We start from the raw sequence: 27,816 nt of genomic DNA, 5'->3' as shown, positions 1-27,816 counted from the left end.
GGCCTTGCTAAAAAGATTGTCCCCTTGTTTCCTCTTCTAGTTGGGTGCTGTGGCACCTTAGGCTAAGGATTTACATGTCCCTAACCTGCAGCAATATCATTGAAGAGAGGCTGTGATGAAAGTCCATCAAGCAAGAACGGAGGCTGTGCTATCTGGGGCGCAGGGGCAGATACGGGAGAACCTACAAGAAATGTTGAAGGATTATTAGTTAGCTGTCATGAAATGAAGAGTAATTACTCCTTCTCCAAAGATCAACTTCTGCATATCATATTTCTTTACATGAAGCTCTACAAATCATCTGTGTTGTCATCCTCCCCTTTTCTGCTTTCACTAACAAGGACTGGCTCCTCTTGAGCTAGCAGGCATTCAAATGGAATGAGTTCCTCACATCTCCCAACCCTCTCTGGAAAGGCTCACAGCATTCCCAGGCTGGAGCATGAAAATGCTCAAGTTTCACCAGCTAATCATGCAGAGTCAACCTGTGACTTCATTCCCCGATTCCCACCTGTATGCTAATACGGATCTTGGTAAGAATAAATGTGAAGACTAGGATTTGATAGAAAGAGAAGAACTAGCCAGTCCTCATCCCACCCCAGGACTGAGAATTTAGACTTTTAAAGAGATGCAGCCTGCTCACCTGTTAGGTTGAGGTCTCCCAGGAGGTCAAGGAGCTCCCCACCAGCAGAGGCTGGCTTGCTTGTAGGTGCAGTGGGGATTACAGGCGTTATATCAGTTCCCCCCAACAAGTCCAACAAATCATTTGCCTAATGAGAGAGTAGATGTAATAGTTACATATTCAACTTCCTGCTACTTTCCCTTGCAATTGTAATGGATTCTACTTGCTCTCAGATTGAAGATCAACAGAGCTGCTGGCCAGTCACAGAGGTTTTTAGCTTGGCTATGGTCCCATGCCCCACAAGAGATCTAGTTTCCATGCTCTTGGGACCACAGAGATAGAGAAGAATGGAGTTCATAAACACTGAGATAGGTTGGGGGATATATGGCTTTACCCCACCCTGCTCTTGCACTCCCCACAACAACCTCTTCCACACAACTGTTCTTGATGCCAGAACTATCAGTAAAGAGATGATGCAATCGTCACCAGGCCAGAACTAGCAAAGAGGCAGAAAGGGGGAGGATGGTCTCAGCTTGCTGTTGGCAGTGGCTAGTAGCGTGGTCTGACAGGCAGTGGAAACTTATCCTAGATTATATATTTTATATATATATATATAAAAAAATACATAATACAAAGGATATTTCCATTACCTGACTAGCAGGCTGCAATCCAGAGGGTGGAGGTTTGGTTTCCAGTACCGCTGGCTCTGTCTCTCCATTGGTCTGTACAATCTCAGTAGGGCCATTTGTGGTGATTTTCTCCATTACTGGCATTCTCTCAAGCAGGGCTGGCCTGAAAGAAGCTGACATAGTTACACTGTGCCATCTTCCTGGATCCCAATCCAAATACTCAGACATTCAATAGATGATATACACAGGGCAACCTGCCTTTTACTTCATCTCCAATGCAGGGGAACTGTAAGACTGCATGACAGCTTGAGGTGGTCAGAAGCAATCCCTGGTATTCTGCGCCAGTGTAAATACATTAGTTGACAGCTGAAAGCCAAGCAAGCCCTCCTGCCTCCTGTTTTCCCCTAGTACTTGACAGTTTCCACTGTGGGGCTAGGATAACAAACCCAAGACAAAGATTAAATAATTGAGCAATGGTGGATTAACTGCAGACATGGGACACTCAGAGAGTCAGCTCATTTGACTTCTCTTTGCAGAAGGGTTAACAACTTAGAACACGTGACGAAGTTGGAAAAGCAAATCACCATGCTCTCATTTAGCCAAATTAAGTTTCCAAAGAGATTAAGTTCAGCCCTTGAGAGTATCCTCCTGAAATGATACAGAGACTGAAGAAGAGGCACGGGATCCAGAATCCTGACATCAAAACAAAAAAATAAGAAAACCTGTAGAGGGAGAACTAGTCTGTAATACAAGAAAGGCCATTACCCTTGCAGATTAAGCCACAAAGCACTGCATGCCATAGGGGAAAGCCACACTGTCTACACATCTTTTGGGCTGAAAAAGTGTTCCAGTGCCAATAAACCCAACAGCAGGCCACATTTTTGGCCATGAACAAAGTCTTAATGAGCAGAAACTACTAAACATTGACCTTCACACTGTAATGAACACCAGAATATACTGGGGGGGGAGGGGAGCCGAATACAGATGCTGTCTTGTAAAACTGAATGAAGTTCACTTATGTTCTTCTGAAGTGCAACACTTCCCAAAACTATGAATAGCATACACTGCCATCTCATCAAAAGCCAGCTGATCACCACAGTGCTGTCTGCCACGGTCAACTCGGATCAAAACCCTCTCATGCTAGATTTTTCTCAACTCATTCATAAGGCTTCATGTGAAACCCTAGGCAGCTCACATACCCTAGCTCATTAACATGACTTTTCCAAGAACAATTTGAGTTGCTGCACGGATCCCACAGGAGGAGAGAAGAGGAAATCACAAAGATGTTGTGTCCTACACATTGTGAATAGGATGGTACCTATGGAAAAAAGTGATTGCAAAGAGCCTTTGCAACAAGGTTTGGAGGCCCCTACAAACCCAGGCAATATTTAGTCCAATGGCACCCATTTTCTCTCTGTCCTTTCATCTAGACTCTGAAATGGATGCTCCATTGGAATCTTATGGAAATTTTTCAAGGGTGTATAAAGTTAATCCCCAGATGATCTCCTCCAGTTTTGTGATCCTCACTGAATAGAATCTGTGGTGCTCCTATGTATCAACAAGTAACTGTTGCACATAGATTAATGACTATTCTGCAAAGAATTACAGCTTTAGTTATTGCAACAAAGCAGGGTTTTAACTTCCTCATAAAGAAACAATCACTTGAGCAAAGCAATGATGAATGGGGACCTCTCAATGATAAGGTGTAAGGAGGTCAACATGCTTGCAAATTATAAAACAGGGATGCTGAGTAGTGCAGTAAAATCATATGCCTTTGCCTGCAGAATTTGAGATTTTAAACAGATTCTACAAGAAGTTACAGTAAATTAAAAAGATGTTCTGAAAAACTGAAAAGCATTAACAGTTGGAAGAATTACTTCAAGTTCAGAGCACAGCTTAGGAGAACAGATCAATAGATGTCTGCATGTTTATTCCAAAGACATTTTAAAATCCGTTTGAACCTAATGACTGTGGTAACACTAGCATGGTAAAAGCTACCCACAGACATTCACTCAGCTAGCAACTTTAAGATGCAACACCCAGAAGTAAAAATTAGTCAAGTTCAAGCTCAAAGCGGGGCAAATGTTTTGACAGAGAAAGTCTCTGATCACAGAACAATCTCCCAGGATATGTTCCTAAAACATTCACTAACCCTACAGATGAGGGAGGGATTCTAGTTCCTCTGTAATCCAACCAAAATCACCAAAGCTCTCAAAGCACAAAGTGTAGTACACAGGACATCGGAGTAGATTATAGTGATCCTTTTCAAACACCAAAACTCATCAGCACTTACCTCATGTGATCATATTTCTTGAAAAGTGCATTATATTCCACTGCCCTCTGCTGTAGCTCCACATCAATGCTGCTGCCATAAATGGAAACTACCTTCTTAATGCGACTGTGTGGGGACAGGGCGGGAAACAAACAAAAAAAATCCACACCATGGAATTAGCAACAATAAAGCAAGGGATTAGCACGTGTCATCCAGGAGACACTATCTGGCCTCTGCTCAACAGGTGTCCTGTGTAACTAATTCAAAACAGCAGTCACTGCTGTTTTCCCAGAGTATCTATGCAACATCCATTTCTGAACTGTCCCTTCACAACAGCATCAGCAGGTGACTAATATACCACCACAAGGTATATCATAAGAAAGCTCAGCTACCCACACTGAGAAGCCATCAATAGGAAACAAGACTATTTTTCTCTCTGAAAAGGGAACTGGAAAGAACAGTCCACTGAAAGGACGGCCTTATCTTCCCCATAAAGGAATTTTCAAGCAACAGCACCATGGATTAAGTCCCTACACAGTAGAGGACATCCACAGAGAAAACAGTACCAATCAGTGGAAGTCTTCCACCCCACAAGCAAAGGAGGACTGTAAAAGCCAACAAATGACAAGATGATTCTTGTAAACCACGGAAGTAGAATGTGTCCAAGGAATACTTCTACTGAAGACAATTGATGCCACCGTATTTGCAACAAAGCCCTGTGCAGTACAACATCAATGAGAACTCACTTGACAGTGCAGGTGAACCTTGTGGAAAGCTTCATGATGGCAGTGAGAGCATAGCCTCGTGTAACAGATGCAGACATATTAGATATCAGGACGCTTTCTAAAATATCAAGAACTTCATCCTCTGTTACCTGAAAAGGTACAGAAAGGTTAGGCTGAGACAGAGAGCAGCTTTGCAGCAAGCCTTCCAGGGCATCCTGTAAAAACCTGTCTCTTGATTAATGGCCACATCATACTTCCTCTGCAACTCTGTGAGCCTGTAGCATACGTTCAGAGTGTACAAGACAGATGCATCTAGGTGGAGATCTTCTGCTTTAGTTTTAGAATACAGTTCCTGTTACACACATTGAAGAACAGGTTTATCACCAAAATACACAGCTAAGACCCTAGCAGATGCCCTGCAAGCAGGTTAGCACTGAAACCACACCACTCTGCCAATTGTAGCTGCACTCCTCACCGTGAGTGTTTACACAGCCCATGCCTGTAGCATGGGAAGGGGATTCCTGTCCAGGGTTTATCACCATCAGGACACCAGTGCTAAGTAACTGTTGCAAGCATTCCCCTCACATAGCATCAAGTGGCTCCAGCCTCAGCCAGATACAAAGTTGTTGTTCCTTCCCAAGCCATACCTGTATTGGTTCCTCCTCTTCACACTGACCAGACACCAGAAGATCTCCATACTCTCCTATGCACCAAGAGGCCACTTGCACCAGGGGCTGCTGTTAGAAGAAAAATCAGATGCCTCAGGGATAAATGGATGCATGTATGACAAATTAAACCATCACCATTTCCCAGAGCAAGTTTAGCCCTCCTTCCAGCCAAGGAAGTTCTCCACAGCAGAACAAACAGGAATATTTGATTCAATCAAGAATTGCGTAAGAGAAAACAAAAAGAACGCAAACTTACAGGAGACATGCCTCCTCTGCAATCTGTCCCTTGGAGCTAGACAATGTGATGTTGACTTACCTTGAGATGCTTAGTAAACATGCTTATTGCAGTACAGCAAGGAAACTGAAGCTGGCTGGTCACATTTGACATTACCTGGGAGTAATCACCAAGGATGGCTTTGTAGAGTCTCTGCACAGTGTAGGCATGCATCTCCACACTATTAGTTATTAGCTGAATCAGATTGGGAACAGCATCATCACGAACATAACTTCCTGCCTGCAAGAAGAATTGTGTATTCGAGAGACAAATAAAAGTTGTTAGGTTTCATTGCCCAACTTCTCAGTAACACCCAGCATCTGCTGATATCCTTCACAAAGCCACCTGATGTGCATGGAAATAAAAATCCACCTCCTCATCCCCAAACACTTTATGGTTGATTTTATGGCTCAAATGGGTAGAAGTACAGGACAGTACATTTTCCCAATGAACTCAACTATACCCAGAGAAATCCATACTATAGATGTCCTGAAATTGTCAAGGGGATAGGGTGTGGACAGAAGAAGCCTGTGCTACAGAAGGAAAAAAAAAAAAAAAAAAAGCAACACAGAAAACTGCTCTCTTAAATGGAAGGCTTTAAGTCAAAGACATCCTGGGGGCAGAACACAGCTTATTCAATTGCTTGCTCAAAGCCAGACTCTATGCCAAATAAGCACAGGACCCAGGAACTTGCCTGCATATCACTCTGGTTAGAGGATAGGAACACGGAGCTCAGAGGGAAAAGTCCACTTTAAGGCCAGGAAAGTATGTGGGGCAATACGCAATCACACAGCTTTGGCACTGAAGGGAAGGTGTATACTGTTCACAACCTGCTCTGTTTAGGCACTCCTCTGGCACCGAGAGCAGAGCATGCAAAAAGAAGGAAATTAAGTGAGCCCAATTAGGTCACCTAATTGAGAATCCACCTAGCCAAGGATGGCTGATGTCATCTTTCTGTGTTAGTTCTCATAAGTCTGCTAAACTGAAAAGGATGTTTATCTGTACGAGTCTGCAGTAGGTAGTCTCATGAATACAGCTTTATAAACGGTTTCTCTAGCAGCCAAGAGAAGGAAGTTACTTTATTGAAGGAAGTAATCTGAGAGCAATTCTCACAGCCAACCTTCTAATGGAAAACAATTCTTAGTTCAGAGGAATCTACTTTCCTCTGTTTCAGGGTGGCAAAATACCACACAAGCCAGACTCGCTTCTGGATGAACATCTCAAATTTGAACACTATTACTGATAAAATAAATCTCTTCCCACTCCTTTGCCTCAGGGAACACACTGCCTACCCAAGTTATCAAGATCTCTTCCCTCGTTTGCCCAAAACACTACTCCAGTTCCACCTCAGCTGTGATGTTTGGAAAGAAATTCATGTAGGTAAAGAGTAAGAATTAAACCCAAAGAGAAGGAACTAGAAAGCTGTTGATACAGTTTCATTAAAAAAACTTTTATAAACTCAACTTGGAATAATGCCAAGAAATTGTTTCACTCCCTTTCTCTTTGCAAGTCACTTAAGGCTGTGTTCACTCTCCCGTGAAAGCACTGTATGTTGGGATCACAGACAGCACAAGAGCTGTCCTAACTTTGAAGCTAATGTGATTACTGCAGTAGAAAAACACTGTATTCTTGTGTGTTTCCGAAATCACTCATTTCTTCTAAAAAACCATTCAGTCATATTTACTGAGTTTAGATATTTCTGACTGGCTGCTTTGGGTCACTACCACATAAGTACACTTCCTCTGTGTATTGCAGCATTTGTTATCTGCCAACCTTTATAGCCATCTCCAACTTAATGATGAGCAACTTCCTACAGAATTAAAAAAATTTTATATAGTCACACACAAGAGAAGGAATCTCACTTACCGTTGTTAAGACTCTCATAATTGTGTCTATGTGCCAGCGTTTGGAAGGAGCATATCTGACAAAATTAAGAAAACAAGTTAGAGCAATAACTGCTAGCCTTCAACCCCAGCAAGAAACCCATCATCATCAGAACCTCCCCATTCAGTTACTTCCTGGACCACTGTTTCCTTGCAGGGGGGACACCAACAAAACACACACAAAAAAGCCCCACAAAACAAAACACCACACGCTTCACATTCTTTGACTTTTTTGTATTAATGCCAACATCAGAAAGATGAATGAATATACAAGTCCATATAATGCAGCACAGCCATACCTTGCATATACAATACTTTGAAGTCAGGCTGCTGATTACAATGGCTCAACAGTAATGAGATCATCTCATTTGTACAACTAACCAGAGAGAATCTGTGTGTGTGGCAGGGGGGCAGAGCCAGGATGTCAGCACAATACCTGTTCCAAAGTTCAGCAGAAATCAATATACTAGACTGGTTTAGTGATTGAGTACTATCCATATGGGACACACTAGTGTGTCCTGTTCCTCAGAGTGGGTTAAAACTGACAAACCACACACAGATCAGCAAATGGAGAAGAGATGATAACATATTCTCTCTTGGGGAGGGTGAGGAGGGGGAGGAACATCACATAAAATGCTCGTAATTCTGAGGATGTACAAAAAACTAAGAGCAAGTAAATTGACCCCATACTTTTCAGCTGCAAGAAATATTCCAGATGCACAGTCTGCCTTGAACTCCGGTTCACAGGAATCTAGGAAATACAGCAGCTCCTTCATCATTCCACGGACATTGTTCCCATTAACAAGAGCAAAACTCAGTTCCATTGCACGCCTAGGGCAAGACACAGAGAACTAATAAAGTATCTTCACCTAGTGAAGTAAAAAAAAAGAAACTCAGACGCCACAAAATATCCCCAACAAAACACCCCAAGCCCAGCTACTCCAATGCACTTACCTTTCAATTAGGAAGAGAGCAATATTTATTAATCCTGCGAGAACAGCCTTCCACATTAAATGTACCAGTATTTTCTTGTCCATGGGCAGACAATAAATACCCACCCCCAAGAAAACTAGGGGGGAGTATGGGTGTGGGGTGTTCTAGAAACACCTATCCAGATGTCCTAAAGGCTAGAAATATCTTTCAGCCACCAGAGTCCGTCAGCGTTAAGGTCTGACTGTACAAATATTTGTAATTGCATGCTGGTCATTTCTGACACACAACTGCAATAAGTAATCCATGCTACAACACACTTTCTCCAGCTTCAGGGATCCAGAAGAGACCTGTTTTGATCTCCATATATTAGAGATTCAAATACAGTAGAGATTTAAAATATTAATTGATAAGCTTTATTGTATCCTGTCAGATAGTCTACGTAAGATTTCTAGAACCCCAAATTACTCTGGCGCTCTTTTCAGAACCCATTCCCTCTCCTCCCCCCCCGCCCCAGTTGACACCACAACTGGAGAGAGTAGTGGCTCTTCGCTACTCCTTGTATACATTGAGAGGTCAGAGGATAGTCCTTAGCCCTTCTACTCAAAGCTTCTGTAGTTGATTCTAGCACAGCTCTCCCACTCTTCTGACATTTTTTGAGTGAAGACTACTATCTTTGAATGTGACTGATTTCTGTACAATGTTAGCAATTCGTTATGTTAAAATGCATTAAAACAATGTATTAAAACAGCCTCACTAAACACCCTGACTACTCTTTAAAACTGAGCATTTGGTGTAATCCAGAACCCAAACCTCCAAGTTGTGTCCTCTTCATACTATCAGGAATGTTATTCTCTGCCTGTCACTGACATAGCCTACTAGAAGACAAGAAAGATCCTCATAGCACATCAAAAACTTCCTCCCCCATTTCAATTATCTTTTGAAATCATCTGGATAGTTGCTGAACTACTTCATACACACAGTGATTTTGTACTGCTTGTTGTGCAACAGATTATGTCCAGTGATGCCAAAAAGCCTAAAGTCTATCATGTAATATACACTTTCTTCAAATAGATCAGACTTCAATATGTGTTTAACTCCAGCAATTTTCATTAAAATCATAATGTTGAGATGCTTGAGTTATGCTGTCATCCTTTCATGCATTTACTGGCAGCAAACCCATGAGCAGTCCCACTGATTCTGTCTTGTTCCACTATCAAGCTTGCCAACCTACCACTACATGGACACAGTTATTTTTTCTGATCGCTTAGTATTTTCTCAATGTTCATGAAACATCAACAGCTTAGACCAGGCACATTACCCAGTCCAATGGTAACGGGCACAAGCTATTTGTTTTCAAGAATCTGAAAACATTTAGACAGCACTGCTTCTCAACATCTCCCCAGTTATTATTGTAGTAAGAGGATTTCTACAGAAGTGTGAACTGTAAATGTGTTATTTTGCTTTTTACCCAACTAATACCCAGGGACCTAGAAAACACAGGTGTTCAAAATTAGGGTGGAAATACATAACTGTATTTTTACCTTTTATCATCTAGACCTGTGGCTGGTTGAAGACCTAGGCCATTATTAGCATTGTTTTCATCCCTCCAATTAGTTCCCAACTCCTTACTCCTAACCCTACTGGGTTACAGGTTTTCCATGTTTATGTTTAACTTTTCAGTAACATTTTAGCAGATACGTCAATAGTGCAGGTGCACAGAGGTACTCTGCAATCTTTATACCATGCATTTATCTCGACACACATTGCTTACCTTCAGTCATATTACACGGCTCATTTCTGTCCCAAAGTTCCTAATCATGTAGTTTGGTCATATTAAGCAGACAGACAAATTGAATTAAATTACTTGCATTAAATGGTGAAGCCATTCTGAATTATACTACATGGACCAAAGATGCACTGCAATGGTTAAAAGATGATAAGAACAGGCCATGCTTCAGATAACCAAAACCAGGTATTGTATCTTTCCCTCAAGTCCCAGCCCTTGAAACTTGCTACCTGGGGACTCTGACATCCAGTCAATATATTGCTTCAATGAAGACAGTGCATTGTCAGCAGCACGAGTGTCAGCATGGCAACATCATGCTCTGCTGATGGATCACTCAAAGGCTTCATCCTCCAACAGCACTCAGACATGAAGCTCTGTCATTTGTAGCATACCCATGTTTCCCTAGCAGGCACCAATAAAATGCTTTTGTTGCCTTCTATCCAAAACCTAGATTGGGCTTTGCTATTCCACAATCTAGCCTCATGCTGGCTCTGGTACTGAACAGCAACAGCAGCCTGACTTGCTCAGCCTGTAAGATACAAATTTGTGTTTTGGGATAGATTGCAACTGTAAAAATAGATTACATAATACCCATTACATAACAGTTAAAACTAAGTTTCAGAAGCAAGACAGATCCAATTTCTTTCCTATTCTGTACATATTAGACTGAGCAGCGCTGTTAAAAATCTAGATCTAATTCAAAGATGGGCATAAATTTGAAGAATGCCTACCAGAACGAGTATCTATGACGTATCTAATCAGTTTGACAACATGGAAAAAAGAGGTTGAGCAATTTGAAAGTATATTCATGATGTGAGAAGAGCTCAATGAAATTTTGGCCTGCAGCAGACAGATTCCACGAGAAGCAACAGGGATGCAACTGTCCCCTTCAGCGACATGTCGTATATCACAGAATCATAGAATCGTTTAGGTTGGAAAAGACCTTTAAGATCATCCAGTCCAACCATTAACCTAACACTGCCAAGTCCACCACTAAACCAATTAAGGGCAGAGTAATAATTTCATGTTTCCTGGCTTGGTGGCTGGATTATTTTTTAGTGAAAGTAAAAACTAGTAATCAATAAGGTTGGAAAGGATCTCCCAGATCATCAGCCCAACCATCAACCCAACACCACCATGCCCACTAAACCATGTCCCAAAGTGCCACATCTACCCATTTTTTGAACACTTCCAGGGATGGGGACTCCACCACCTCTCTGGGCAGCCTGTTCCAATGATTGACCACCCTTTCCATGAAGAAATTTTTCCTAATATCCAATCTAAACCTCCCCTGGCACAGCTTGAGGCCGTTTCCTCTCATCCTATCACTAACTACTTGGGAGAAGAGACCAACACCCACCTCACTACAACCTCCTTTCAGGTAGCTGTAGAGAGCGATAAGATCTCCAGTCAGCCTCCTCTTCTCCAGACTAAACAACCCCAGTTCCCTCAGCCGCTCCTCGTAAGACCTGTGCTCTAGGACCCTTCACCGGCTTTGTTGCCCTTTCTCTGGACATGCTCTAGCAATTCAATGTCTTTCTTGTAGCGAGGGGCCCAAAACTGGACACAGTATTTGAGGCACAGCCTCACCAGTGCCGAGTACAGGGGGACAATCACTTCCCTGCTCCTGCTGGCCACACTATTCCTGATACAAGCCAGGACGCTGGTGGCCTTCTTGGCCACCTGGGCACACTGTTGGCTCATGTTCAGCCGGCTGTCGACCAACACCCCCAAGTCCTTTTCCGCCAGGCAGCTTTCCAGCCACTCTTCCCCAAGCCTGTAGCGTTGCATGGGGCTGTTGTGACCAAAGCGCAAGACCTGGCACTTGGCCTTGTTGAACCTCATACAATTGACCTCAGCCCATCAATCCAGCCTGTCCAGATCCCTCTGCAGGGCCATCCTACCCTTGAGCAGATTGACACTCCTTCCCAGTTTGGTGTCATCTGCAAACTTACTGAGGGCAGACCACCAGTTATAGAAAAGAATAATGATGACAAAGAGAGTTCTGAAAGAGTGAGCAAGCAATTGACAGGCTGAAAGACTCCACTTAGAAGAGCAGTATTCCATGTAGGTTGGGCAAAAGTGAGATCAAACAATTCAAGAGTACTTGTAAGTGTCTGACAGAAACACGAGAAAGTTACTATCATGAGTAAAAGGAACATAACTGAAGTAATGAGAAGAAACAGAGGAAGAAGTTTAGAATGAGTATCAGAAAAAAGTCTTCCTATAGTGAGAAGTAAGGTTGCAAGCTCTCCCACTGCCCAGAGAAGTAGCAACATACCACTATTTAAATGACAAATGAACACCAAGAATGCATAACAGGATGTGATTTGTAAGCAAATTATTTGAACAATCAAGTAAGTCTGAATTCTACCACTACCTAATCAAATTTAATCTAGAATACATTATTTGTATGGCTTAACACTGCTTCAAGACAACATGGCACTGCCTGTTTGTCTGGGAAAGAAAAGCAATAGAGAGCACGTCCAAGCAGCTTTGATTAGGATCACACTTTATGGAGGCTTTCCATCTTGTTGTGAGCACACAATCTGCTCTCCATTGACTCCATTGTGGAAAAATTCAGGCAAACAGAAATTCTTTTTTTCCAATCCAAGATGAATAAAATGTAAAAGTAGCCTCCCAAAGAAGGTGGCTGCACATCTTCATTACCTTCTTTGAAGTATGAACCATACTATGCATTAATACTAGCCTCACTTACAAATCCTCAAGATTATTGTCGTTTTCCCCTATGCCCTGCTCACTTTCCATAGGCTGTCAACCTTGAGTCTATTTCACTGATATTTCAATTACCTTTTAATGGAGACATCCAGATCCTTCAGGCAGTCCACAATCGTGCTTCTATGCCGCTGTACTGCATTATGGTCTGTCTGCACAGTTTTCAACAATGACGTCAAAGCTACATACCTGCGATAAGGACATACGGTAATAAATAGCTGACAGTAGGCATTGAATTTCTATGCACAGATGCTCACAGCCCCAAAACTTAGTCTTATTTTGCAACAGAACAGGATTTTCTTGTACTCAGTAATGAATGGAAGTCTTCCAGGTGACTGCCTGGCGTGTCTTCAAAGGTGAGTTACCATACTAAACCGTAACATGCCCAATAACATCCTGCTGCCCAGACAAGCACCCGTCCCAATTCCTGGGCTCATGTCAGTTGTCCAGTCTTCACAAAGGTTTTGAAAAGACAGGGCAATTAGACCCCCGCAGATCATACACTCAAACTAGTGTGAGTTGCAATTCCCAAGGTTAGTCTTCTACATATACCATGATTTGCAATCAAAATGCCTAGAGATGGGACTTAATTCTAGCAGTTGCAGCAATTCCATGTTCAGATTCATAGCAACCAAAGCACACCTTCCTTCCTGCCAACAGCACACAATCAGAAAAAACAGTCTTTGCCTAATTTGCCAGATCTCCAATGCCAACTCTGATTTGAATGTCACCACAGACCAGCTGGGACAAGATAGGAGATTCACAGTTTATTGGAAAAAACACTTGACTAGATTAAGAAATCACATGTTAAGAATTCGATCATACACCCAGACTCATCAACTGAGACGGCAGGGCCACAGTTAAGGTTTTCACAGAGAAAATAATGCACCAAGAAAGAAGAAAGCTAGACAGTCATACTAACCCAAACAACATTACTTCCCAATGTGGTCTCCTGGAAAGCTCTACTTCAGCATAATCTTTGTGTAATTGCTTCTCTCACATTTTAAACTGGGTGTTGCCAAAACACACTTCATACAACTTACCTAATATTTTTGTCGTTGTTTAATAAGAAACGGCCTAGGATGTTAATGGCTAACACCTGCAGAAAGAGTTAGGGAAGGTCAGTGATCAAAAAAGACTGCTGGTCATCTTCGCTGTTTCAAGATGATTTTAAAGGCAATGTGTCAAAGCTACCATTGCAGTTCTTGGCCAAAAGCATAACACAGAACACTCAAAGCTGACTAAGCAGAGGAAAAGGTAAGACAAACACAGCACAGGCTCTCTCCTGCACTCAAAGCAACACAGTCTACAGAAAGTTTTGCTTGTTTTTGTTATTTTTAAAAAAAACCACACCACTTTCTGAAGAGGCTACAGTCTTAACTAGAGCCAACCGCGGAGCTATGTTTGGGTGAAACAACTTTTCTTCATGTCCTCTACACACATTACTCTAATACAAGCCTAGGGAAAAAAAAAAAAAAAGGCCATAAAGGCAACTTACTCTCAGTCCACTCTCAGATTTTATGTCCATAATAGTCAGCACAGTTTCATAGAGAATGGCATTTCCCACGTTCTTACTTGTTTCTGTATTAGTGGCAACCTGGAGAAAAGAAACAAAATAAGTGACTCCAACGCATCCAAAACAGATCCCCTTTATGCTGTTCTGCAGAACAGGCAGTGAAACTAACCAATCCCTAGCAAACAAGCATCACACCTATGAACATGTGTCTCTTGCAGCAAAATTCAACCCAGCATAGCAACCAGCTGTATCCTCACCAATGCTGCTGAATCCAATTTATTAAGAAACCAAAAGAGAGAAAGTTTAAGCTGCTCATCAACCTTGCAGACCTCACCTGTGCAAGTATATCATTCATTGCTTCACTAGAATCATCATCATTTCGCCCTAAAATTCTTAGTAACCGCAGGATTCGTACCTATTGGACAAAACAAAGCAAAGAAAATCTCACTGGATGGCAGTGTTTTACATGGGGGCCATGAAATGCCCAGCACACTTCCTGAGGAGTGGCAAAGAAGCAAAACAAGCTGCTGGTTTCCATTCCTAAGCAAAATGCTTATCCTTAATAAGAAAGACCTTTACCAACAAGAACAGGCTTATACTGGGCTCATTTTCTTCCCACTAGACAAAACTGTTAAGAGTACCCCCACTACCCGCAGCCTTGCAAGACCAACACGCATTGCTGCTTCTCCCTTTTGTCACAACTTCACATAATATGATCAGGCACTACAACTGCTGTTTAAATTAAGGCAGGTGTCTTTCACTAAGGTGGATGAAGAGCATTTGCACAATCAGCTCTAACAAAGACACAAAATCTTAAAATCAACACAGCTGCTCCGAGGTAACCACCTCATCATACCTAAGTCTCAAAACACAGTACTAGAATTAAACCTATCAATCATTGTTTGCATCAGTTCTTACCTGCAAAAAGGGGTCACTGATCCCAGACACATCATGCTCTGGTGAATATCCAGACATGATAAGGTTCTTCAGAATACGAACTAATTGGGGAACAAGCTGTGAAAAAGAGAGTTGTCCTATTAGGGTGTTGTTCCTTCCACACCCCACCTTTGAAGTACAGGTCCAAGAACAAATCTTGTATTTGAGAGCAAGTCAGTCTATTGATTCTTCCACAAAGTTCAACCTGCACATCTACAGCTGATGTTATATGAACACCTACAGCTTAGCTAGAGCACAACTAGAAGCAGTTAAGCTGGGACCTGAGCACCATATTGTATCTTTAAAGTACTAAATCTACCAGAGGTTGGCAGTTGAGACCCGAGAGGAAATACCAATTTAAATTCCTCTCTTCGTGAAAAGTGGATGTGCCGGAACTATTAAAATGGTATAATTCCAGGACTTCACTTGGGGGCTTTACATTAGCTCCTGATTCATTTTTAGCATACATCTCCATGGAAGCATCAGGCATAGCCAAGAGTTTTGATCTTTTCAAGTACTGTACTGCTATGATTAGAATAAATTATTAACAGTTCCTTCAAGTTTGACACTCCATCCAACTTAGCTTCTAGAAAGAAAAGCTTTGTGATTGGGTTTCCCTCCAAGAGTTTCCAAATAGGACAGAGAATGGACTTCCCTCCAGCCTTCACCCAGGGCCCTATTGTTAGACTACTACTTCCCTGCAAGTACCTCCAGAGCTCTCCTCCTCTTCATCTCAAACTTAGCAACACTAAACTGACCAAATTCTTTGCTTCACTGCTGTTAGAAGGGTTCCGCATAACAGCGGAGAAATTGATGGAAGTACTGCTACTATGCCAGATTCAGGAGCACAAAATCCTATCAGCTTACACTGTTCATGTTTTAAAGTTTCTTTCCAACTGTGCAGGCTAAAACACTTTCAGAAGCTGTCTCTCAGTACCAGCAGTACTGGTCTCACAGCAGACATCTACCCATAGGAATAAGATATCTTTCAAGACTTGTACACAGCTTTGAAGAAATGCTACCTAGTTGCAAAAGTTTGGTTCAGTTCCCTCCATCTTAGGCACCTCTAGTGATGCACTTCATCTGTCAGGGCAACTCTTGAGGGACTGTAATAGAATTTGTCCATAGTATCTCACACATGCCAAGCAAGTAATCAGTTTGGGGCAGAACATGGCAAACAAGCCAATCATTAAAGCAGACGAGCTGTAACAAACTTATTATTTATCTCCAAAAAACTTCACAACAGCTATGAGTAACAAAATAGCCTCAGGGATGAAATGGAAGCTCATTTCCTATAAAAAAATCTTAAGGTTGAAAGACAGAAACTGGACTAATTGTCATGGAACTGTAAAAGAAAAACCACTCCTGGTGGATGATGTAGTGTCCTGGTTTCAGCTGGGATAGAGTTAATTTTCTTCCTAGTAGCAGGCACAGTGCTGTGGTTTGGATTTAGTAGGAGAAGAATGTTGATAACACGCTGATGTTTTTTAGTTGTTGCTCAGTACTGCTTATGCTAGTCAAGGACTTTTCAGCTTCCCATGCTCTGCCAGTGGCACAAGAAACTGGGAGGGGGCACAGCCAGAAGAGTTGATCCAAAATGACCAAAGGGCTAGTCCATACCGTGTGACGTCATGGGCAGTATAGAAACTGGGGGGGTTGGCCGGGGAGCAGCGATCGCTGCTCGGGAACTGTCTGGGTATCGGTCAGCGGGTGGTGAGCAATTGCATTGGGCATCACTTGCTTTGTATCTTATTATTATCATTACTATTTGACTTTATTTCAATTATTAAACTGTTCTTATCTCACCCCAGGAGTGTTTCTCACTCTTACTCCTCCAATTCTCTCCCCCATCCCATCGGGGTAGGGGGAGTGAGCGAGCGGCTGCGTGGTGCTTAGTTGCTGGCTGGGGCTAAACCACGACATGTAGAGAGGTACATCTCTACAAGCTTTATTCCTTCCACAGAAATTTTCTTCTATTAAAATAATCCAGACGCTGGCTGGAGATGAGGTGACAAACTAGACAGAGGCGTTACAGTGGCTGCACTAAGTGGATTTTTCATTCCTGAAGCATGGCTAGCACCAGGACAGCATCATTCTTTCTCTCAACTCCATGCATGACAATTACAGTTTATCAAAACGTTCTCTACAAAACCCAACAATTCACCCTTAAGACTTAACACGTTTCCGTCCTTGAGATGGGCTGCTCCTGCATTCGTGTATGCCTACTAAGAGTCAGGGATTGCATTCACACTAAATTTTTACCAGATCAGAGATTGCTTATAATGAAGTTGCCACTTCTGACAACATCAACTCAAGACAGTGCTTCAGATTCAGGACAGGTAGTAGCAGAAGGTGCCAAAAGCACAGTGTGACTTATATAGCACAACAGCTGCACGTGGACATACTAAATGGGCAATGTTTTCTGGACTGAAGTCCTCTACATTTGTGGTACAGTGCAACAAGAAAATCAGCTGCATTTCCCCATCATCTCTTTTTATTCCTACCTTCGCTCTTCAGGAATTACATACTCTCCTGAAAACGTGCATTTCATAAAACACACAAAAGGAACCATGAATTTCCTATTATCTGCCTTAAAGAGGAAAACAAAGGATGCTGCAACATCTTCCCTCAAGACAGAGTACCAAACAAGTGGAGCGACTTGCTGGAGCATTCCTGGAACCCTGATTAACATTTTCTTTGCTTTCTAACGTGCAAGAGTTATCAGGACTGAGGACAGGACAAACAAAGGGAAACGTTACAGCCATGGAGACCGGTTGAGGGCCACCCCCTCAGTCTTCTGTAGTCAAATTACACCCATGAAAAATATCAGCAATGCAGCTGAACTCAGTAGCTCTTTGCAGCACAGTAAGCCCACTTACAGGCGGCCAAGTAACTGTCTCTCCTGCTCCCTTTTGGGAATCACCCAAAGTTGCCCCATGATTCAGGCAAAACACAAAGCCCAGTTTGTGATAAAAAGAAAGCCCAGGGCTACAGTTTGCATAGGCACAAAAAAATTCCCTGAAGTATTCCTCAAATGAGAGGGAGCTTGAGGAAAGCAGGCTCATGTTTTGAGAAGGCCACAACTGAGATTCACGGCTGCCACGGGTATAGAGGTTTAGTGACAGGACAAGACCAGCACACAAAAAACATTAGACAAGTGCAATTGATCTAAGCACGTGGCATCAATCACAAATGTGGCATTAAGAGGCACTGCCTCACAAGAGACAAACATCTACAGATTCAAAGCAAGCATGCACCATCTAGAAGAATTAACTCTTACCTTTTCATTCTAACACACAGCAGGATTCCAAACAGACAAAAGGGACAAAACAGACGAAGCAGGCATTAGGGATGGATCAATGTTATACCATTCACAGCATAAACTACAGGAGATAACTAGAAAAGAATGTACCTAGTACCTAAATTTTGTGGACTCAGCTTATCTCTCTTTTCCTATGACTATCATCTTAACTGAGCAATTAGTAGCAGGGATGGCTACCTTCAAGATGACCCTAGTCCCACTTTCGTTCCTGCTCTGACATATACAGTCAGGGCAAGGGAAGATGCATGCCAAAACACTATGATGCATCAAAGGATGTACTGTTTGAAATCCCTAATGATATAGGCAAGCTAAGGAAGAACAGTAAACTGGGCATGCAAATAAACAAACACCTTTAAGACTTTTCAGAGGAGCAAATGGCCAGTTCTGTTCTACCAGCTTTGTTCAGTTTCCCCTGCTTTGACTAAGAAGTCACAATGACATAATCATTGCAATTTTCAAATGCCCTTCTATTCGTAGTCTTTCATATGGCAATAATACTGCACAGGAAATTATAGTAAACAGCATAAGGAAGTTTGTGCTGCAGGGGGGTGGGAAAGGAGAAGCAAACATTCCTAATCAGAGGAGGAAGAGTGGCATTGACTCTCAAACTCTTAAGTTAAAATGGAAAATGATGTAATATAGCATGCACCAGAGATAAGGTATTTACATAACTGGAACTCCCATTGGTATTTTTGACCTGAGTTTATAAAATTGTGTGGCTGTGGTTAAGGCACATTGGTATAAGCCTCAGTTTTTCATCTTTGCCTCTTTATGTTTAATACATTTGTGATTCCAATGTCACTATGCAATTAGCTACAAAGACTGGAAAAAACCTTAAGGGAACATCAAAGAGGACACTTTACATCTAACTTTAGGATGAGTTTCACACTGTAGTGTCTTAAGACTGATGTTTTGTAACTTACCCACTTATTGAAGGGGATTAGGGTTAGATACACACAAAATTCCCAAATGTAATGATTTTTAAAAAGTTTTGATAACAAGGAGACAGTATCATTAAATTCGTCACCCAAACAGTTGTAAGGATTTTATTAAAAGATGTGCACGCTCCTGTCACTAGGGAGACTAAGAGGACACATTAATTTAAAAACAAAACAAAAAAACCCCCAAAAAACCACACCACACAAAAAAAACCCAAAAAACCCCACCCAACAAAACCTCCCAACCTACCACAAACAAAACCATGAATATTAACTCTGCAATATTATCAACTCACACTTACCTTTCTAAAGTGTGCAAGCATGTCTGGGCTTCTCTCACACATCTCTGTAAGGAGGACAACTGATGTGTGAAGAACACCTATAGGTGAGCGGGGAAAAAAGAAAAAAGTATCTACATTTAACATAATTTCAATAGCTCCAGACATGTGACAAACATCATAAAGAAACAATAGGAAATCATTAAAAAAAACCCATTATTTTTGAATCCAACATATCTACCCCAAAATATATTTGCACTTGCAGCTGTACCCAAGGGAAAGCAGATAGCAATGTACTCATGTCTTAAAGCTGCAACTAAAAACCAAAGGAGGAGGGAAACTGGACTTTGTCTGCAGAACCCTGCATACTAAATACGCAGTCAGACAGTAACAGACACAGTTGGACTAGATGATCTTTAAGGTCCCTTCCAGCCCAAACCATTCTATGATTCTATACAAACATAAGACTCTAGAAGGACGATATGTATTAATTGCATTGTAGGTGTTGGGTTCCTCACGCTTCCTGATTTTCTCTTCCAATTTGGATACCCTAGCCAACCTTATGTGACCTGAATTAGACCTTCCTCAGAAGGTCTCAGAACTCAGTCTAGAGAAAGACTATAGCAGACTGCTTGGCCAAGCCAGTGTCTGTGCATTGGCAGCCAGCTGCTGTGTGCTCTGCCTTAACAAAACCCAGTCAAAGTGCCTCTGAAAATAAGTTAGAAAAGGCATGTCAGCTACCAACCATTTAACTAGATGTCAACGCTAAATAGCCTGTGATATATAACCTTGTAAAGCATGAAACTTCAACAATGAGCATTACTTTACACATGCGTTCAGCTGTAACACAGCAATCCTTCTCAGATGCTAACTTTTTCAGTTATTAATTTTCTGTAGCTGTTAAGTCTGTACTGGAGAGCTCCTGACTCAGAGACTAGAAACCTGCTTAACAAGCAATGTTTTCTGCAGAGAAGATGACATTTATATTCCACAAGCTATGCAGCTTTCTGACCTATTGCAGGGTCTATCCAAAATCTGTTCTGAAGATAGATACATAAATATCTATCTATAAAGCTTGTGTCACAGCTTTCTTAACACTGACACTGCTTACTTATCACTAAGAGCTCCCAAGAGGCTGCTAAAAGGGTGTCATATATATTCTGCTTCAGAGAAAGCTCAAGAAAAAGCCCATGGCTAAGATTGGTGGAAAGGAGATATTGATTTTTAAGGATGAGGAAAGCAGAAAGGATGATCTGGTTCTTGAATTCAGGTGAGCCTAGACTCAATTCTCTGCTTGGCCAAGGCTGGAAGAGGAGCATTCCCATCTTTAAAGAGGGAACAGAACAGCTCTCAGATTTTCAGGGTTGCAAGAGACAAAGACAGAGGATCTCACACTACCAAGTTGGATGATGTAGTCATCACTTACTGACAAAGAGTCTTACAGACCATTGCCTATTTGAAGCAGTGCCTGGTCTAAACATTCTGATCATCACGTTTTACATCAAGGTAAACTAGCTGCACACACACAAACTACATTCCACATGCAAACTGCCCTGTACCTCAAAGGTTTACAACACATGCAGGGGAAAAAACCAAAACAAAACAAACCACCCCACAACGAAACAAACAAACAAAAAAGAAACAGTAACTTCTCAGGAAGCTGCTGTGGCCTGTTTAGCACTGCTACAACTACCCTGTCTCAAGACAGACCTTCTCCCTGTAATGGGTTTTCAGCACTGCAAACATCTACTATAGAACTCCTAGTACACCAACCTATTTTCTTAAGGCACATGCTCATTGCAGATGTGCCATAGTCCTAAGACTTTGAGAGGCAAGCAGTAGGCTTGACACACATTAGTCAAGGTGTTAAATATTAGAATTTCTCTTTAAATAATTTTCTAGAAGCACTTGTGCAAGAAAATGCATTAAAACAGAATAATCTTGCAAAAGACTATTGAAGTGAGAATCTGTTTCATGATGTAGTTCTGATAAAAAATAGCACTGAAAAAAAAAAATCTTTCCTCGCAGTGATGTAAGTATATCAGTCCTGGGAATGCCTGCTAGAATGTCAGAGAATCCTATAGGGCTGTGCTAATGGGAGAAAAAAACCCAACCAAACCCTAAAAAGTGCACTTCAGAGTCCCTTTAGGCAGCGTATTGAATAAAAATCACAAACTTTCCTATTCTACCTACTCTGAAAAGTATCAAAAAACAGTGAAAGAGTTCCTCTCACTGAGTGCCATGTAAAAGTCCTGCTGACTAGCAGTCATACACATCCCTTCCTTTTGAATGACATTTGCTTTCACGGCATAGAAATGGGAAGAAATAGATCATACAAATACACCTCAAATGTTCCTTCCAAACAAAAGGTTTAGGTAGCAAGTGCACTATCCCATAAAGAATGGCATAACCTTGCTAAGCAGAGTCTCAGATATTACCATGGTTCTTCTCATTCAGCAAGTTTTTGGTGGCTGGCAGGAACATCTCCATGAGTTCAGGCACCTTTCTAATAACATGAACAGCACACAACGCTGCCTGTACAGGAAAAACAGCTCTGTTAGTACACACTGTAATGACAATGATACATGTTTTAAGAACATCCAGCACAATGGGAACTATTACAAATTTTGTGATATACAAAGGCCTAGAAAGTTTATGGTACATTTTTCTCTCTCTCTACTATGAGTGACACTAAACAGCATCACAGAGAAGGTTCAATAAAACTACCACAAGTGTGGGGGGGAAGCACTGAGCTACAAAGTAATACTCCTACTAGCAATGGCTCATTTTTACATTATTCAGTTCAGAAGCGATATTAACTGCAATGCAGTTCTGCCTTTAATAGGGCTACTTCAATCTGTCTTCCTGTTGCTAAGGATAGGATAATGCATTGGAAGCAAATTATGAAATTTATGTCAAGCTTATGGCTCATTTTCTTTCCCTTGAATATCATATCCTTCCCCACAAAATAACTTCCTCCTGTAGTTGATGGGTCCTATGAAAAACAAAAGCATACTGCAAAAAAAATTGCCTACTTCTAGGGTGCAGAAGCAACAGGAGACACTATTCTTTGCAGCTGCTTGAGAATCAAGTGCACTGAGGACCTCTTCCCAGAATATAGCAATACCTCTTAGCATTACTTTCTCTCCAATCTCCCTCTAGATCCAGCACTAGACAAAGAAGCAACAATGCATCTCTTCCTAAATCTTACAGCTTCCCACCCTCCCCAAGACTTAACAATGAAATAAATTTAAAAGAACAAGGGTGATTACACTTTGCAGATGCCACGGCACACTTGCTCTCGAAATGAGACAATTTATAATTGTTTGCCCATTTCAAGCCCTAAACCTTTCTATTTCACATACTACTGTCATCATCATCAACAGGAGAGATCAAACAGGTTCAAATATTCAGGTATCAGCCTGCACTGTTAATGATCAAAGTTTCTCTAGACTTATTTGAGAAGATATAGAAATAAAACTGATGACTAGAAGTTTGGGGTTAATGTCTGTGAACAGGCAGGTGTTCACATTATCATCAAAAACCTTAAGGTAGAGAGTATCGAAACAGAAACAACTGCCTCACCTGTTGGAGGCCTGTCTTTTAGAGGCTTACACACATTCCTGCTATAGATAGACAGGGAGTTTTGACCACTATCAGTCTTGCACACCAGGAAAACGCTCAGCCAGTGTGATCCAAGCCATCTAGTATTCCAGGTATTAGCAAGGTATCCAATCAATCTTGAGTTTTAATCCATAACAAAGTATTCAAAGTTCCCTAAAGTACCTTCTTCCTAAGATAGGAGTTGGAAGTTTTGAGGAGCTTTTCCACCTCTCCTGCAAGGTCTCTGCACATTTCTGAGGAGCCCATGCAGCCAAGAGTGCAGAGTGCCAGCCCCTGCACATATTGCGTGCTGTGATTAAGGTCACTGTAAAGGAGAACAAAAACAAACAAAAAAAAAGCCAATCAGCATGCACACAGAGAACCTGAACACACAAGAAAAGGCATCTATATCTACAGTTATCTAACCAGCTCCACAGATGGCCCAGAAGAACTCTCCAGATTCTCAGCTATTTGGGAGCACAACTTAGGGGCAACACCAGCTTTGAGTGCATGTACCACAGGGTTTGCTACCACTTCTACTTAGAATCCTCAATTATAAAGACAAAACACTTGGTTAAAACTATCAGGTGGGTATCTAGGGATTGAGCTGAGAAGAGGGAAGACCACACAGAATTCCATTAAATTTCTGAAGTAAAGACAAAATGTTGTATTTTGGAACTTGCATGCAGAAAAGAACCTAACATGAAGTACAGTCCTGCAGTGACTCCGTGGGTTGTCCCAGTTTAAACATGTTCTAGGATAGGCTTTAGCTTCTGCATTTACAAACCAAACAGTATATAAAAATCTATGTAAAAATATCCTCTACGCTGAGTAAAAACCACAAACCCCATCACTTGCACACCTTGGAAAACAATCCATACAGGAATTTTGTTTAGCAATCCTAGCTATTCATATGCCTAAGGAAGCTGTGAAAAGCTGTCAATAAGAAGTTAAACCACCTAACAGTAGATGCTATTCATGAGGCCAGCTACCAATGTCACACTAGGCACAAGACAATATAGCTTCCACATGGCAACCAACAGCCTTTGAAACTGATTTCTACACTCCCATCAGACTATTTGGTACTCATGTCACCACAGTATCCAGGATTCAATGTTGAAGAAAGCAAAAAAATATGGTTCCTGGTTTGGGAGGTGAGCTAGCGATTGCGTGATGGGTGAGCAGGGGAAATGAGTGGTATGTAAGCAAATGCGCACAACATGCAGAAAAGCAATAGACAGTATTCTTGTTGTAACATCAAGCAGCTATGGCAACATGCAGATGAAGGAACAGACAGCACACGCCACTAAATGGGTTGGTTTTTTGTTTCCTTCCTTTAACAAATTTTTGGCAGCTATATAAAGCTATGTGTATAGCAAGTATGTGCTTCACAAGGGTGCTCACTACTTTTTGTATCAAAATTCTAGGTCTTGGTATAAAATAACGAAAGACCATGCCATAAATCAAATACCTTAATGTCTAGATAAAAGCAAGACACAGTGGTAGCTAGAGAAGCCAAAGGAGAAAGCAATAAACAACCCACTGAGGTGGGTGAGAAGTTGTCCACTAGTTTTGCCCAGCTTCAGTCTGACCCATTTCCAGTTCAAACTCACTACACCCTTGCCACAAAAATGCATTTAGCATAAACAATCAAAAGAGGTGTTAACCTAGCAGCCTGGTTCTAATGGAGGAGCCTCACAGGTATGACATTTCAATGAAAAATCTTTAGCTAAATGTCTCTTCTCTCCTGGGCACCAGATCCAAAATTAGCAGGTCCTCAGGCCCGCAGTTCTGTCAAGTTTCTTTCCAAGCACTTTGAGGCCACAGTCTAACTGAAGATCAATAATTTACTTGCTAATATCTGGGAGGCTTATGTTCTATAAGTAAATAATAATAAAAACAAAACACACCACACACAACCAAGCAGGCATTTGGATAAATCAACTGGAACCCAGTTGTTCCACTCCTGCTCCCATCCATCTTGAAAAGGAGTGTTATTGGAAATGTTATCAGTCACCATCTACTAAACTATAATGTAAAACAGTCCCAGTTTAACAGCATTTTGCTGAGAGAGAAAAGTGGAAAAAAAAAATATTATTTCCCACCCCCTCTTCATCTTGATTTCAGCAAGATGCCAAGCAGACCGCACATCCCAAGTTGCTGCCTTGCTTCCAAGGAAAACCATTCATCAGGACCATTAGTCCAACCTTAAAAAGAAAGCAGGATACACAGCCTTGATCCTTGAAGTCAGACGACTCTTCAGAGCTCGTCAGCAGAAGTCAAGTAAAGAAACACAGGACCACATGGCTGCAGCAATATATATGACACTGTGACATATGATGGCCAGTCCAGCCTACAAAGTTTTAACAGTGTTATAACAACATCCTGATTCAATCATCTTTAAAGGTGCATGGACCTTTACTGACGCTGTTATTACTGCTCACCTGGCTCTTTCCTACTGCAAGCTGGAAGATAACTAATTTACAGAAATGGAAGAGAGTTCTTTACAACAATTAGAGGCCTTCTGCACTGGCTGAGCAGCTTACTGTGGTTAATTTCATCTTCCTGATTTTATTTATCTTAACATGACCTCCAGAAACACCTACTACCATTCTGTAACAGTAGTTACATGAAGTGTTGTTTGCCACGTACACCTCTTCAGGACCAATGCAATTTTATATTCTCTTCCCTCTAAGGAAGCTAGACAGGATCATCCAATACAGTACAATACTAGAACGGTCTTGTATGGTCAACAGCATACAACAAATTGAAGATACCAGTTTTCTAACACAAGGGAAAAAAACCTAAAGTACTCAAAATATCACTGTCAGGAGTGTACTTTCAGATCCTGAAACCTCAAAGCATGTGTTGATGGAGAGAGAGGTGGTACCCTTACTTCTTGATGCAATTGGTCATAAGAAGATGGACATCCTGTCTCTCATCCAGCAGCAACATGGCACCTAAATACCCAATGCGCTTGTCTGTGAATTTCTGAGAGGCAATGAGCTTGAGGCACTCCAACTGGAAAAAAAAAAAGGAAAAAAAGGAAAAAAAAAAAAAGACAGAATTAGCTTAAACTACTTAGCTAGAGAAGAAACAGTTTGAATTTTGTTGTTTACTTATTTAGGTGTCTCAGAATGCATTTTTAAAAGTATATTTTATTCCCATTTTGGTGATGTGGAAAACACAAGAAAGGTTAAATGACCGGCCCAAAGCTCCCAGCAAGCCAGCAGGAAAGTCATTAGCAGCTCCTGCATCTTGAAGTAGCCAGACACTGTTGGCCTTCCATGACCTCAGATATACCAGATATGTGCGTTTATGTCAGATCACAAAAGTAAAAGATAACATATTTATAGAGACAAGAGATCCATCCTTAAAAACAAAATAGTAAAGATCTGGAAATCTAGATGATGTGTCATGTGTGATATGCACTGGACACTTCTGAACCAGGCTTAAATGGGTCCATGGATCTACCAGAGAGAGGATCAATGCACTGTAAGTTAAGTTGTCAAAAACCAGTTTTTGTTTGTGATCTGTAACTAACTTGCTAGCTAGGAAAACCTCAGATACAGTCAGAGACACTTAAGTTTTCGTGCCGCTCTGTAATCTCTATTTGAACACCCGAAGTTTGACTAAAATCATATGCATTGTAGCCACTACAAACTTCCCTTTCACCATGTAGAAAGGTCAACTGTGTTCGATAGCATAAAGGAAATCCCTACAATAACTTGCATAGCTGCCACTCACACTCAGCTGATTAAGAATTTAATTGCTAACCCATTTTGAAACTTAACACTTTCTTACTGCAAAAAAAGGCATCAACCACAGAGATATTCTGACATGAATATGCACTAAAATATTTTTCTCTAACAGATAAGTAATCAAGTATAATCAATCTCTACTTTTCAGACAGGAAGTAGCAGAAATGGCTTCTCAAAACGAGTAAGAGACCTGTCCCTCACAAACACATCCCCTAAATCTGTTTTACAAATTAGCTGGGGCAGTAAGTAAGCATACACAATGGGTTTAAGGAGGGGTCAGACAAAGCTTGCAACAGATCCATTTTAAAGGAAGTAAAGGGGGCATGCACAGGCAAAAAGTTTCTCATGGTCCCTAGCTATAGGGAAGCTTGAACAGGGCAACAGACACAGGTGAGATGCAAAGAAGCACACACACACATCAGGAGGGTAAAGTTGTACAGGATACTGATAAGAAAATTAAAGTTGAAGTGCCAGAAAAAGTAAGTGCTATGGCCTAGCCACTGACAAGTTCTCACAACTGCACAGCAGCAGAACATACAGCTCAACTATGCAAGAAGTTGTCACATATGAACACCCAGCTAGTGGAGGGTGGCAAACTGATAAGAAAAAGCTTGAAAGAAAGCAAGTTCAGTTTGCTAGGTTTAAAGGGGCTGAAAACCTAGAATAAACACCTCTGAACAATAAGATCAGTCATCCACAAAGATAACTGAACTCGCACAAATGGGCAAGATCAACCAGGGATAAGGTACAGAACACTAGGTGTCAAGCTCCTATCTTTCCAGTGCTTTCTGTAAGAGAATAGAATCATAGAATAGAATCATAGAATGCTTTGGGTTGGAAGGGACCTTTAGAGGTCATCTAGCCCAACCCTCCTGCCGTGAGCAGTGAATAACGCACCTCTGAACCAACTTACTTTCTTCCCCAGGTTTACAAGATAGTT

At 41.4% G+C, this 27,816-nt stretch overlaps 1 protein-coding gene and 1 non-coding gene across 12 annotated transcripts in view; both read right to left on the bottom strand.

The window, feature by feature from the left end:
- AP1G1 (adaptor related protein complex 1 subunit gamma 1) overlaps positions 1–27,816 on the bottom strand; it is a 56,633-nt gene that overhangs the window by 8,127 nt on the left and 20,690 nt on the right. For 5 of the 11 annotated variants that reach the window (XM_075715592.1, XM_075715598.1, XM_075715603.1 and 2 more), the window contains exons 3-20: positions 26,012–26,136; positions 23,299–23,440; positions 21,951–22,047; positions 19,537–19,613; positions 14,957–15,052; positions 14,373–14,453; positions 14,021–14,119; positions 13,566–13,621; positions 12,598–12,711; positions 7,758–7,898; positions 7,051–7,105; positions 5,302–5,424; positions 4,890–4,979; positions 4,264–4,391; positions 3,539–3,643; positions 1,267–1,408; positions 638–764; positions 86–181 (exon numbers count right to left, since the gene is read on the bottom strand). In XM_075715592.1, coding sequence (XP_075571707.1) covers positions 86–181; positions 638–764; positions 1,267–1,408; positions 3,539–3,643; positions 4,264–4,391; positions 4,890–4,979; positions 5,302–5,424; positions 7,051–7,105; positions 7,758–7,898; positions 12,598–12,711; positions 13,566–13,621; positions 14,021–14,119; positions 14,373–14,453; positions 14,957–15,052; positions 19,537–19,613; positions 21,951–22,047; positions 23,299–23,440; positions 26,012–26,136 — 1,894 coding nt within the window. The other 6 variants (XM_075715597.1, XM_075715601.1, XM_075715596.1 and 3 more) reach the window with 6 other exon arrangements.
- Positions 10,061–10,147, bottom strand: LOC142594236 (small nucleolar RNA SNORD71). Its single transcript, XR_012831275.1, has one exon. It is a non-coding gene; the product is annotated as a small nucleolar RNA SNORD71 (small nucleolar RNA).

This window comes from Pelecanus crispus, chromosome 8 (assembly GCF_030463565.1).
Source record: "Pelecanus crispus isolate bPelCri1 chromosome 8, bPelCri1.pri, whole genome shotgun sequence".
NCBI classification, from domain to species: domain Eukaryota; kingdom Metazoa; phylum Chordata; class Aves; order Pelecaniformes; family Pelecanidae; genus Pelecanus; species Pelecanus crispus.
This window is presented reverse-complemented; position numbering and strand designations above follow the sequence as displayed.